The sequence below is a fragment of the Rhinatrema bivittatum genome, chromosome 12, assembly GCF_901001135.1.
Source record: "Rhinatrema bivittatum chromosome 12, aRhiBiv1.1, whole genome shotgun sequence".
NCBI classification, from domain to species: domain Eukaryota; kingdom Metazoa; phylum Chordata; class Amphibia; order Gymnophiona; family Rhinatrematidae; genus Rhinatrema; species Rhinatrema bivittatum.
The window spans coordinates 73,311,050-73,325,580 of NC_042626.1; the positions used below are offsets into that span (position 1 = coordinate 73,311,050).

A 14,531-nucleotide genomic window follows, 5' to 3' on the forward strand; every position below is an offset into this window, starting at 1 on the left:
ACTTACAGTCTGGAAATTATGCCCAGTTTGGAGCCTTAATTTGGTCTTCGAGTTTTGTGTGGGGCTCTAATTGAGCCTTTGAGGAGAGCGACGCTGAAGGCTTTGACTCTGAAGGCAGTGTTCCTGGTGGCCTTCTGTTCGGCCAGACAGGTTCCGGAGTTACAGGCTCTGTCTTGCAGGCGGTCTCCTCTTTTTGGTCTAAGGTGGTGTCCTTCTTTCAAGTTAATCAATCGTTAGACCTTCCAGCTTTTCCAGTGTGGTCTAAGGATTCCCCTAGGGGCAGGGATCTGCATCTTTTGGATGTGAGGAGAACTCTTGCGTTATCTGGGGCTGTTGAATAGTTCCGGCGCTCTGATCAACTTTTTGTCCTGTATGGGGGCAGGAAGAACGGAGAGAAGGCCTCTAAAGCTACCATTTCCCATTGGTTGAAAGCGGCTATTTGCTCGGCCTGCATTTGTAAAGGCCATCAAGTTCCAGTGGGGCTGAAGGCGCACACTACAAGATCGCTAGCCACATCCTGGGCAGAACGTCAGGTGCTGTCGCCTCAGGAGATTTGTAGGGCTGCGGTGTGGTCCTCTTTGTATACTTTCATCAGACATTACCGCATGGACGTGAGGACGTAGGAAGAAGCGTTCTTTGGTGAGAGTGTTCTGAGTGCGGGTCTAGGGGTGCTTGGGTACATCCCCCTTGTCTGGGCTGATCTGGGTGTGTTCAGGAAAGGAAAATTGGTTCTTACCTGCTAATTTTTGTTCCTGTAATACCTCAGATCAGTCCAGAGACCCATCCCGTCACTGCCGAAAGACTTATGTTTTTTGCCAACTGGTGGTTCAAGCTGGGCAGCCGTTGATCATGTTTTGGGTTTTTCAGATTTAATTTTTGGGAGTGTTTTGGGCGTTTCCAACCCTATAGTTTTCACTGTTAGCCCGAGAAAGGGGTTTTGGGATTACATCTTGACTTAGGTACAGGTCAAGACTTGAGGGACTGCAGGTGGCTCTCTCGTCCCAAAGCTTTGTTCTCTGCCTCCATCTGCTGGTAGGGAGGCAAAACCCACTTGTCTGGACTGATCTGTGGTATTACAGGAATGAAAATTAGCAGGTAAGAACCAATTTTCCTCTATAATACATTCAAAACACATTATAAATGTTCCGAACAACTAAAAGTACAAATAATAAACAATTTACATATATCCATATGACTGCATGTATCATAAAACAAAATCAACTCAATGTAAGACACATTGTTCCTGGCCCTTAGCACTATTACCTCATTCCTTGCCCCGTAGTGCTGCTCCCTTCCTTGTGCCCCCGGATCAACCCTGCCATGCATTATCACTTACCCTCCTGGAAGTTTTCTAGTATTCTCAGATCTGAAAAACAGCCAGACAGTAATAATCAGTCTCTTACCCTGTGAAGCCCAGGTAGCAGAACTTGAATAGGGAGCTGGGGAGTAACAAGGTGTTCAGCGGTTCAGAGGACTTTGTAGAGGTCCTGAGTGAGTGGAGGGAGCTAGGGAAGTGGTTTACGACACCCCACCCACCCAGGGCACACACAGCTCTCCATGCATACAAATCAGCCAGCTATTAACCTCAGGGAGCAGAGCTGCTCCCAATGCAAGAGCTGCTCCCAAAGCTGCGCCCATCAAGCCAACTATAAAACCGCTATGAACCACTACAGGACCACCATATTACGCACGAAAAGAGATTTCTATGCCAAAAAAATACATAGCTTCCAGTATGACCCAAAAACACTATTTTCATATGTATCAGTCCTTACTACACCTGTTCCACCAGTCATCCCAGAAGAAGAAGCCCAAAACAAATCCACAGAATTGGCATTATTCTTCGAGAAGAAAATCAACAACTTACTCGCACCGCTGACTACTTCAAACACCCAGCCTCCACCCATCTACAAGCCATCCCCATCCACACACAAACCGCTACTAGAATCATTTGAACTCACATCGTCCCTGGAAATTGAATCCTTAATCAAGAAAATGAAGCCATCGTCACATCCAACTGACCAAATACCTACTAAACTCTTACTTACCATTCTAAACACCATAGCCATACCACTGGCAGACATCATAAATTGTTCCCTCGCACAAGAATCTGTTCCGGACTCTTTGAAAACCGCTTCTCTAAAACCACTACCAAAGAAACCCAATCTTGATCCAGCCAACCCCGCAAACTTTCGCCCCATCGCAAATTTACCATTTATCGCCAAACTAATGGAAAAATTAGTCAACAACCAACTTACAGACTACTTAGATTCTCACAACATTCTCTATCCTTCCCAATACAGTTTCCGAAAACGCTTAAACACGGAAACACTCTTACTCTCGTTAACAGACAACATCCTGATGGGCCTAGACAAAGGCCAATCCTACCTTCTGGCCCTTCTCGACATCTCCGCAGCGTTCGACACGGTAAACCATGCAATCCTCATCAACCGTCTGACGGAAATCGGCATCACAGGCTCGGCACTCAAATGGTTCAAATCTTTCCTCAATAATAGGAAATACAAGGTGAGAATAAACGATAAACTATCCCAGCCCATCCCTTCCAACCATGGCGTACCCCAGGGATCCTCGCTATCCCCCACACTGTTTAATATCTATCTGTTACCCTTATGCCAGCTCCTAAAAAGCCTCAACCTAATTCACTTCGTATATGCTGATGATGTGCAGATCTTAATCCCTATCACTGATCCCACCTCCAGCACCCTGCACTTCTGGAACAACTGCCTTCGCTCCATCAATAGTCTACTCTCAAGTCTCAATCTGGTTCTTAACACTTCCAAAACAGAACTGCTAGTCATCTCTCCTAATGACAACAACCCCCTTATCAGCAACCCACTCTCACCATTAGTAAACCAAGTGAGAGACCTAGGAGCTACTCTTGATACCAGAATGAACTTCAAAAAGTTCATTAACACCACCACCAAGGAATGCTTCCATAATCTTCATGTCCTAAAACAACTAAGACCTCTAATACACTTTCAGGATTACCGTTCAGTACTACAAGCCATACTGTTTTCAAAGATCGACTATTGCAACGCGCTTCTCCTCGGCCTTCCGTCCTCCTCAACCAAACCACTACAGATGCTTCAAAATGCCGCAGCCAGGATCCTTACAAACTCTCGACGTAAGGACCACATCACACCAATCCTTAAAAACTTACACTGGTTACCCATCAACCAACTATAGAATACTGTTCAAGACCCTGTCCATCATCCACAAAACCATCTATCATCGATCTAAACTCCAACTCAAAATACCACTCGAACTCCACACTTCCACAAGACCAATCAGATCGGCATACAAAGGATCTCTCCAGGCTCCCCCTAATAAATCCACTAGTCACACCTCCATTCAGAAACGAGCCTTGTCCACTGCTGGACCTTATCAATGAAATCTTCTTCCCCCAGAACAATGTCCTTTCTCCTTCAGAAAGAAACTGAAAACTTGGCTGTTCATTCAAGCCTTCCCTTGATGGGTCACTCCACAACTAGCGTAGACTCTCACCCCTTATTTTCACAGTTCCCCCCCTCCTTCTCCTGGATCGTTCCTGCCACAGTTCGATTTACATAGCAGGCCATTGTCTAAGCTTGTATCTTATGTCAATTGTTACGTTCGTTTCTCTTGTTAGAATTATGTTATGTTAAACTAATATCTTTTGCTCTTAACTCTCCCGTACTGTAAATCCCTGTTCATTGTAACTTTATCTGCTACTCAACTGGTTACCCCTGGTTACGCTGTAAACCGGTACGATAAGACCTTCGTCTTGAGTATCAGTATATCAAAAGAATTTAAATAAATAAAGAGGCAGATGAAAGGCACTTACAGTCGCTTTGAAAAGTTTGTTCTTTTTTCCTTGGTACATGGGAAACAACTAGAAATGTACAAAGAAAAAGTGTGAATAGACAAAAGTGTCCTCTGCTAAAGGCTGAAGAGCTTAGCATACCACTGACCCTTTCCCTTATCCTTATGCAAGGTGTGTGTGAGAGACGATACCCTCCCTCTCCCCTCTCCGGCAGAAAGTATCAGGCCGCCAGGAGTCGAGACCCTCTGATTTATTTTATTTATTTATTAAAATTTTTATACTGGTATTTGGTAGGAACATCAGTTGACAACTAACTAAAAAGTAACAGGTACATCAAATAAAACAATATGGGGTGGATTTTAAAAGCCCTGCGCGCGTAAATCCTTCCGGATTTACGCGCGCAGGGCACTCGCGCGCCGGCGCATCTATTTTGCATAAGCCGCCGGCGTGCGTAAAGCCCTGGGACGCGCGTAAGTCCTGGGGCTTTCTAAAAGGGGCGTGTCGGGGGCGTGGCCGGAGCGACGCAGCGTTTTTGGGGGGGCGATGCGTGTGACGCGGTGGTGGTTTCGGCCCGGGGGTGTTCCGGGGGCGTGGCCGCGGCCTCCAGACCAGCCCCCGGGACCAGAACACAGAGCGGGGCTGCCGGCCGGCGCGCGCAAAGTTAGGGGGGGTTTAGATAGGGCCGGGGGGGTGGGTTAGGTAGGGGAAGGGAGGGGAAGGTGGGGGGAGGGCGAAGGAAAGTTCCCTCCGAGGCCACTCCAAAATCGGAGCGGCCTCGGAGGGAATAGGCAGCGCGCGCTGGGCTCGGCGCGCGCAGGTTGCACAAATGTGCACCCCCTTGCGCGTGCCGACCCCGGATTTTATAAGATACGCGCGTAGCCACGCGTATCTTATAAAATCCAGCGTATTTTTGTTCGCGCCTGGTGCGCGAACAAAAGTACGCGATCGCGCAAATTTTTAAAATCTACCCCTATATGTAGAAACAGTGTTACTATTACATTATTAAGATCAATTACAAATTTATATTATAAAACTTTCAACACATCACACGAAGGACAGTAAAGAAATTGACAACTTGCATTGCTCATCTGTTTTCGCCTTCACTAAAAGCCTGTTGATAAAGCCATGTTTTGATTTTTTTTTAATTCTGCCATGTTGGTTTCTAATCTTAGTTCAGTTGGAAGTTTATTCCAGATTTTAGGCCCAGCTAGCAATAGGGCTCTGTCTCTTACAGTTGTTAATTTAGCTGAAGCCAAAGATGGACTAGTTAACAGGCCTTTATTGGCTGATCTTAAGTTTCTTTGCGGTGTATGGAGTCGTATTGCCGCATTCAGCTATTCAACTTTGTTCCGTGGATCGCCCTGTGCAAAATACATAACGTTTTAAATTGTACGCATTGTTCTATAGGTAACCAGTGCAAATCCATTACAATTGGGGTAATGTGCTCTTTTCTGCTAGTACCAGTTAATATCAGTTGGCGTTGACTCCTTGGCCCTCTTACCCCATTCACCCTCCTGAATCTTCAGAAGTTGCACCCTAAAGCCCAGGACGCTGCCTTTGGGGATAGTTATGCTCTTCTTTTGCCTTGCTTTACTCTGAAATACAAAAGCTTCTGTTATGTAACAAAGAAGAAATGTAAATCTAAAATATGGTACGAGATGCCTTCAACCCTCTTCCAAATAATGGGCTTATAACCCTTCAAACCGCCTCACTGCCAGCTGCAATGGGTTTTTTGCTTTGGTTTTTTTTGGCAATGATCAATTGTTACTGGCCTTTGCTTGGCCAGACAACACTCTGGCCCCCGAGGACTACAAGGATCAGGGAGGGCACATTCTTGGGTTTGTTGGTAAGGGACAGACCTTGATTCCCACTTTAGAGAAGAAAAGGCTGAGGCTGCCCTCCAAGGAGCTGGAAATGTTGATGGTGGTATCCTGTACAGCTTCGATGGTCTCTGTTACCACATACAAATCCTGTAGTGTCTCCTTCAGTTCTCTTATCAATGTGTGATTCATATTAATTCTTCTAAAGAAGAGGCACAAAAAATAAAATAATCACAACAAAAACTTGCAAAGACAAACTGCTGACTGAGGAGATACCCAATAAAAAAGATAGTTTAGGATGGGTGCAGGGATGCAGAGCCTGTGACTGCATCCCTGCAGGGATGCAGTCACAGGCTCTGGATCCCTGCACCTGATGGGTGCAGGGATGCAGTCACAGGCTCTGGATCCCTGCACCTGATGGGTGCAGGGATCCAGAGCCTGTCACCTGTAGGACTGGAGGGAGCAGGGGACGGGAGCAGGGATACAGAGCCTGTCACCTCTAGGACTGGAGGGATCAGGGAAGGGTACAGGGATACAGAGCCTGTCACCTGTAGGACTGGAGGGATCAGGGAAGGGTACAGGGATACAGAGCCTGTCACCTCTAGGACTGGAGGGATCAGGGAAGGGGCACAGGGATACAGAGCCTGTCACCTCTAGGACTGCTCAGGGGAGGGGTGCAGGGATACAGAGCCTGTCACTTCTAGGACTGGAGGGATCAGGGAAAGTACAGGGATACAGAGCCTGTCACCTCTAGGACTGCTCAGGGGAGGGGTGCAGGGATCCAGAGCCTGTCACCTCTAGGACTGGAGGGATCAGGGGAGGGGCGCAGGGATACAGAACCTGTCACCTCTAGGACTGGAGGGCTCAGGGGAGGGGTGTAGGGAGCCAGAGCCTGTCACCTCTAGGACTGGGAGGGCTCAGGAATGGGTGCAGGGATACAGAGCCTGTTTCCTCTAGGACTGCTCAGGGGATGGGTGCAGGGATACAGAGCCTGTCACCTCTAGGACTGGAGGGCTCAGGGGATGGGCGCAGGGATACAGAGCCTGTCACCTCTAGGACTGGAGGGCTCAGGGGATGGGCGCAGGGATACAGAGCCTGTCACCTCTAGGACTGGAGGGCTCAGGAGATGGGAGCAGGGATACAGAGCCTGTCACCTCTAGGACTGGAGAGCTCAGGGGAGGGGTGCAGGGATCCAGAGCCTGTCACCTCTAGGACTGGAGGGCTCAGGGGATGGGAGCAGGGATACAGAGCCTGTCACCTCTAGGACTGGAGGGTTCAGGGGATGGGCGCAGGGATACAGAGCCTGTCACCTCTAGGACTGGAGGGCTCAGGGGATGGGGGCAGGGATCCAGAGCCTGTCACCTCTAGGACTGGAGGGCTCAGGGGAGGGGTGCAGGGATCCAGAGCCTGTCACCTCTAGGACTGGAGGGCTCAGGGGATGGGAGCAGGGATACAGAGCCTGTCACCTCTAGGACTGGAGGGTTCAGGGGATGGGCGCAGGGATACAGAGCCTGTCACCTCTAGGACTGGAGGGCTCAGGGGATGGGGGCAGGGATACAGAGCCTGTCACCTCTAGGACTGGAGGGCTCAGGGGATGGGAGCAGGGATACAGAGCCTGTCACCTCTAGGACTGGAGGGCTCAGAGGATGGCTGCAAGGATACAGAGCAGGTCACCTCTAGGACTGGAGGGCTCAGAGGATGGCTGCAGGGATACAGACCCTGTCACCTCTAGGACTGGAGGGCTCAGGGGATGGCTGCAGGGATACAGAGCCTGTCACCTCTAGGACTGGAGGGCTCAGGGGATAGGTGCAGGGATACAGAGCCTGTCACCTCTAGGACTGGAGGGATCAGGGGAGGGGGGCAGGGATACAGAGCCTGTCACCTCTAGGACTGGAGGGCTCAGGGGATGGGTGCAGGGATACAGAGCCTGTGACCTCTAGGACTGGAGGGCTCAGAGGATGGCTGCAGGGATACAGAGCAGGTCACCTCTAGGACTGGAGGGATCAGGGGATGGGCGCAGGGATACAGAGCCTGTCACCTCTAGGACTGGAGGGATCAGGGGATGGGCGCAGGGATACAGAGCCTGTCACCTCTAGGACTGGAGGGCTCAGGGGATGGGCGCAGGGATACAGAGCCTGTTACCTCTAGGACTGGAGGGCTCAGGGGATGGGCGCAGGGATACAGAGCCTGTCACCTCTAGGACTGGAGGGATCAGGGGATGGGTGCAGGGATACAGAGCCTGCACCTCTAGGACTGGGGGGATCAAGGGATGGGTGCAGGGATACAGAGCCTGTCACCTCTAGGACTGGAGGGCTCAGGGGATGGGGGCAGGGATACAGAGCCTGTCACCTATAGGACTGGAGGGATCAGGGGAGGGGCGCAGGGATACAGAGCCTGTCACCTCTAGGACTGGAGGGATCAGGGGATGGGAGCAGGGATACAGAGCCTGTCACCTCTAGGACTGGAGGGATCAGGGGATGGGGGCAGGGATACAGAGTCTGTCACCTCTAGGACTGGAGGTATCAGGGGATGGGGGCAGGGATACAGAGCCTGTCACCTCTAGGACTGGGGGGATCAGGGGATGGGTGCAGGGATACAGAGCCTGTCACCTCTAGGACTGGAGGGATCAGGGGATGGGGGCAGGGATACAGAGTCTGTCACCTCTAGGACTGGAGGTATCAGGGGATGGGGGCAGGGATACAGAGCCTGTTACCTCTAGGACTGGAGGGATCAGGGGGTGGATGCTGAGATACAGAGCCTGTCACCTATAGGACTGGAGGGATCAGGGGAGGGGCGCAGGGATACAGAGCCTGTCACCTCTAGGACTGGAGGGCTCAGGGGATTGGGGCAGGGATACAGAGCCTGTCACCTCTAGGACTGGAGGGCTCTGGGGATGGGAGCAGGGATACAGAGCCTGTCACCTCTAGGACTGGAGGGCTCAGGGGATGGGGGCAGGGATACAGAGCCTGTCACCTCTAGGACTGGAGGGCTCTGGGGATGGGCGCAGGGATACAGAGCCTGTCACCTCTAGGACTGGAGGGATCAGAGGAGGGGGGCAGGGATACAGAGCCTGTCACCTCTAGGACTGGAGGGATCAGGGAATGGGAGCAGGGGTACAGAGCCTGTCACCTCTAGGACTGGAGGGCTCAGGGGATGGGGGCAGGGATACAGAGCCTGTCACCTCTAGGACTGGAGGGATCAGAGGAGGGGGGCAGGGATACAGAGCCTGTCACCTCTAGGACTGGAGGGATCAGGGAATGGGAGCAGGGGTACAGAGCCTGTCACCTCTAGGACTGGAGGGATCAGGGGATGGGCGCAGGGATACAGAGCCTGTCACCTCTAGGACTGGAGGGCTCTGGGGATGGGAGCAGGGATACAGAGCCTGTCACCTCTAGGACTGGAGGGCTCAGAGGATGGCTGCAGGGATACAGAGCCTGTCACCTCTAGGACTGGAGGGCTCAGGGGATGGGTGCAGGGATACAGAGCCTGTCACCTCTAGGACTGGAGGGCTCAGGGGATGGAGCAGGGATACAGAGCCTGTCACCTCTAGGACTGGAGGGCTCAGGGGATAGGTGCAGGGATACAGAGCCTGTCACCTCTAGGACTGGAGGGCTCAGGGGATGGGAGCAGGGATACAGAGCCTGTCACCTCTAGGACTGGAGGGCTCAGGGGATAGGTGCAGGGATACAGAGCCTGTCACCTCTAGGACTGGAGGGCTCAGAGGATGGCTGCAGGGATACAGAGCCTGTCACCTCTAGGACTGGAGGGCTCAGAGGATGGCTGCAGGGATACAGAGGAGGTCACCTCTAGGACTGGAGGGCTCAGGGGGTGGATGCTGGGATACAGAGCCTGTCACCTCTAGGACTGGAGGGATCAGGGGAGGGGCGCAGGGATACAGAGCCTGTCACCTCTAGGACTGGAGGGCTCAGGGAGTGGATGCTGGGATACAGAGCCTGTCACCTATAGGACTGGAGGGATCAGGGGAGGAGTGCAATAATAGAGAGCCTGATATTTGGTTGTAAGCAAAGGTTGTAATATAGTGTAAAGCTGATTTACTCAGGCCTTTCTGTGGGACAAGCCTGCACCCACCCAACGCATATTACAATAGGTCCTACTAACACAGGTAAATAACAATATAAATCATGAAATACTACATCCTCATAAAATTACAAAATACAATATAAAACCCTATTACAGCCTTATTCCCCTCCCCCCACAAACTAAAGCAGTAACATTTAAATTACACTCCCTCCAAAACCCTGGAGTCCGGGCTGCTTCCAGGCCTTTAAGGGTTTAGAGCTTTGCAAAGCTGACGAGGCTGCTTGTTGATTCTTACTTTTTAACACAAGAAGCTCAAGGTTCCCAATTTAGTGTCTTCAGGGGTCAGGTGCCAGGGTATTGTGCTGGGTCTCAGTCTAGGCCAAAGGGACAAGAGAGGACTGGCCTGAGCTCATGGCTGAGACCGCTTCAAGGGCAGGGCTGGGACGGTCATTTTACCTGTTGTCTTTCAGTGTCTCGAGTGTCGCCTGGGTCACTTTCATCTTATTGACATGGGTGGATCGAGTTTGGGAGATCTCAGCTGCACCTTTAACCTCCACATTTATAACGGGGTCTGGAACCTCTACGTTCAGCACCAGCGTCCCATCGACTTGGTCTGTGACCTTGAACTGCTCTAAACGAAGGATTTCTGCACAGAAAAGGGACCTGGATTGGAGTCGTTAACACAGGAGATGGGACAATTACCGAACACAGGCAGGAGAGGAGCTGTAGGGCAAGGTGCAGACGGGAGGGTTTCCCAAATCCTTACACGGACTGCAAGGACACTATCGGGAGACAAACCTCCCCTAATTTACCAGTTCAGTGCTAGACTTTTGCCTGTGTACCCCTCTTTTTCTCACAAATATACCAGAAGAAAGTCACCCAGCCCTGATTTCTCAGCACCAGCCTAGAACCTCAGATCCAGGTGTGTGCGCTGTGTCTGCCCGCCCCGCATTCTCACCGAGGACTGGGGGAAGGGGAAGGGGTGAGCAGGGCAGAGGTGCAGCATTACCTATCTCCTCCCCAGCATCTCCAGCCTCCATCACCTCCGTCAGTTTGAAGCCGGTGCTCCGGTACTTCTGCTTCCTCCAAGGCAGCGGCAGACCCAACGTCCTCCTCCACAGCAGGGACAGGGGTTTGAAGCGGTCGGAGTGGATTACGCTGGAAGCTGGAGTTAAGTCCCCGTCTGGATCCAGTTGGCTGACGATCGATTTGGCCATGGTGCCAAACACAGAGCCCATTCTCTCAGCAGCCTGGGAGGGAGGGGGAAGAGATCATGGCGGCTCTGGTGTGGGCCAAAGCGATTCTTAGCAAGCATTGGAAACAGCGCAGAGCAAAGCGTCCTGCTCAAGGGGGAGTCAGATCATTACACACACTCAACCAAAAGCCTTTTAGCATCTAAACTCTTTCCTTGCTGAATACAGCACTCAGACCTCGGCAAAAGAAGCAGTTTCAGAAGTAGAAACTGGGCCGGCCCAGTGGCAGTGCTTTGCGCTTCCATGTGGAAGGTCCCTTGTTGGACTCCCAGGACAAGTCTTCCCCTCCGGGAGGGGGAGGGGGAAGGTCATCAGGACCCCGTCAATGCAGGGTTCTTCAAGAAGGCCTGGCACGTGGCTCCTGTCCCAGGACCATCAATAGCAACCAGAAGAAAAAAGGATCAATAAACACCAGGTACTCTTTATTAAGCTCTGAATGTGATAAAAGCCCGACTCAGGCCCAGTTTCGCTCCATGAGCTGCTTCAGGGGCTATTTCCATTCTTGCAGATGATTAATCTTCGTGCAGCAGCTGAACTTCTCCAGTGAGCAGCCAGGTAAATACCAAAGCCTGCACTTGACTCACAAGAGAATTCAATCGAACAGATGTCAATATTAGGATTCTCACGAACGTCAAAACAGCTTGCAACGCTCAGCTTCTGTTCGATTGAATTCTCTTGTGAGTCAAGTGCAGGCTTTGGTATTTACCTGGCTGCTCACTGGAGAAGTTCACCTGCTGTACGAAGATTAATCATCTGCAAGAATGGAAATAGCCCCTGAAGCAGCTCATGGAGCGAAACTGGGCCTGAGTCGGGCTTTTATCACATTCAGAGCTTAATAAAGAGTACCTGGTGTTTATTGATCCTTTTTTCTTCTGGTTGCTACTGCTACATTGGATCAATTTCCGGTTTGTTTTTTGGACCCAGGACCATCACTGCAATGGCCAGACTAAGGTCCCGATGCAACAAGATGAGCTTGGCTCCATAGCATGCGGTTGTGTGCACATTTTTTTGAGTATTTTACTTGTGATGTAACAAGCACTGCACAAAAAATGTGTGCAGAAATGTGCGTAAAACCGTGCACATAACCTAGCGATCCTCCATGCAAATCCCACATTAATCAAGTCATTAGTGGCTGCTCTCCATGGACAAAGGTACAAGGCCATAACTCAGGTTTTCTTAACACTGGAAATGTAACTCCTGGTCAGAGGTGGAGGGTCAGTCTATAGGGCTGAACTGGCATTCAGGGTGCTGGGGGTCCTGTACTTAGCATTTATGTGCAGAAAACCTGAGTTATGCATCCAACTCCCACCCACCCAAATAAATAAGAAAATTGAACTGCTGCTGAAACAGAGGATAGATTACAAGATCTTTGTAACCGAACAACGCTATATAAAACTGGATAAATAAACAAAGATCTGAGACAGCAGGGCTTTACCTAAGGCAGGTCTTGTCAGACAAATCTGATCAATTTCTTTGATTGGGCGACCAGAGTTGGATCAAAGAAGAGCGCTAGACGTAATGTACTCGGATTTCAGCAAGGCCTTTGACACGGTTCCCACACAGAAGACTTATAAATAAATAGTGCGCTCTTGATATGGATCCTAGAGCGACTGACTGGGTTAGAAAGTGGCTGAGTGGGAGGTGACAAAGGCTGGTGGTAAATGAGTTTTCTCTGAGGAGGGGGTTGTTACTACCTGTGTACCTCAGGGATTGGACTTGGACCGGTTCTTTTCAGTATTTTTGTGAGCAACATAACGGAAAGGCTGTCGGGAGAGGTTTGTCTTTTTTGCTGATGATACCAAAATCTATAATAAGATAGACAGCCAGAAAGGAGAGGAAAGATTTAATGCTAAAAAATGCAGAGAAATGCATTTAGGATGCAAAAACCCAAGGGAAGGCTTCAGTACTGGAGGTGAAATCCTTCTAAGCACAAAGGAAGAGCGGGATCTGGGGGTAATTGCATCTGATTAACTTGAGGTGGCCAAAGGTGGATAAAGTGATGGTAAAAGCCAGAAAGATGCTTGGGTGCACAGGGAGAGGGATGGTCAGCAGAAAAAGGGAGGTGATGCTGCCCCTGTATAGGTCCCTGGTGAGACCTCACTTGGAATATTGTGCACAGTTCTGGAGACCCCACCTTCATAAGGATAGAAACAGGATGGAGTCAGTTCAGAGGGAGGCTGCTAAAATGGGCAGTGGTCTTCGCTCCTAGAGCAGCGATTCTCAAGCGGTGTGTCGCGTGCTGCCGGTCTCCCGCTGCTCTTCCTTCACCGAGCAAGGGGGACAATCTTCCACTGCTGCCGTTGCCGCCCGGGCTATCAGCAGCACGTTCAAGCCTGGATGGGAACGGCAGCAGTGTCACTGGAAGCTGGCAACCGCGGCTGGGCCTTTTCTTCTTTCCGCACCTGCCCCCCTGGCCCGGAACAAGAAGTGATGTGCAGTGGGGTGCGCGGGAAGAAGAAAGAGCCATGCTGCACGAAAAAGTAGCGGCGGCAGCAGCGGCCCTGAGCAGTAGCGTGGGCCAGGAGCAAAATCAGAAGCAGCCAGAAATCGGCACAGGAGACAGCAGAATTAGCCTCCTGTGGCTGATGGGATTCTTCTTTCTTGGCCTGCGGGGGCTAGAGGAGGAGGCTGCTGCAGCTACCATTTATGGGGGGGGGGGGGGGGAGGAGAGACAGCCAGCCAGTAAGTGAGAGAATGTATGTGTGATTGAGTGTGTATGTGTAACTGTGACTGAGAGCCTGTGTGTAAATGAGAGCATTTGATTGAGATCATTTATGTAAGTGTGTGAGAGAGAGCATGTGTGTAACAGAGAAACTGGTCAGAGAGGTGATGTGTGTGTGTACAGGAAAGACAATGGAAGTGACTGGTTGGGAAGATGACTGGAGTGTGTGTGAGAGAGAAAGTGATTGTGGGAATGAGAAGCCTGTGCATGTGGAGAGAGCTAGCATAGAAGTGAGAAACCTGGGTGTGTGTGAGACATAGCATGGGAATGAGAAGCCTGTGTGTGTGTGCATGAAAGAGAGAGACTGTTCGGGAAGGTGTCTGGTGTGTGTGAGAGAGAGACTGGTTGGGAGATGATTGGTATGTGAAAGACAGAAACTGATCATGGGTGTGTGACGTGTGTGTGTGTGACAGAGAGACTAGTCGTGGGCCCTAAGGAAGAGGCCCATGAGTACAGAGCTTCAGCCACTACTGCTGCTTCTGGTGTGTGTTATGGCCTGCATGGAAGAGGAGTAGGAGAGCTGCTGGAGGGGGTTAGTAAAAGTGGCTTTTTAAGTTTATTTTTCTTGATTGACTGCCATGTTAATTGCTGAATATTATGTGATGTTTCTGCTGTTTTGAAATATTTTATTGGTGTTTGGAGAATTTTAAATGATTGTTATGAGTTTTTAATTGTTGGATGTTATTCTGTTCATAGCTGTTTGGAAACATTTATTCTGCTTATTAGTATAGTTTTACAATTATTTCTGTGTGGGGATCTATAGCTGCTTGCTAGTTCTGTTTTCCTAATAAGAGATGTATTGGTTTTTAGGGCCTGATTTAATATTTGTAGTGTTGCCTTTTCATAAGTAGGGTTGCTCCTGTTTGAGTGTATTC

General features: G+C 50.4%; 1 protein-coding gene across 1 annotated transcript in view; it reads right to left on the bottom strand.

Moving 5' to 3' along the window:
* Window positions 1-14,531, bottom strand: part of GSDMA (gasdermin A) — a 61,894-nt gene that overhangs the window by 28,973 nt on the left and 18,390 nt on the right. The window contains exons 2-7 of the mRNA XM_029572468.1: window positions 10,691-10,931; window positions 10,138-10,327; window positions 5,680-5,842; window positions 5,322-5,415; window positions 3,842-3,889; window positions 1,337-1,366 (exon numbers count right to left, since the gene is read on the bottom strand). Coding sequence (XP_029428328.1) covers window positions 1,337-1,366; window positions 3,842-3,889; window positions 5,322-5,415; window positions 5,680-5,842; window positions 10,138-10,327; window positions 10,691-10,919 — 754 coding nt within the window. The 5' untranslated portion in view covers window positions 10,920-10,931. The remainder of the gene's footprint in view (window positions 1-1,336; window positions 1,367-3,841; window positions 3,890-5,321; window positions 5,416-5,679; window positions 5,843-10,137; window positions 10,328-10,690; window positions 10,932-14,531) is intronic.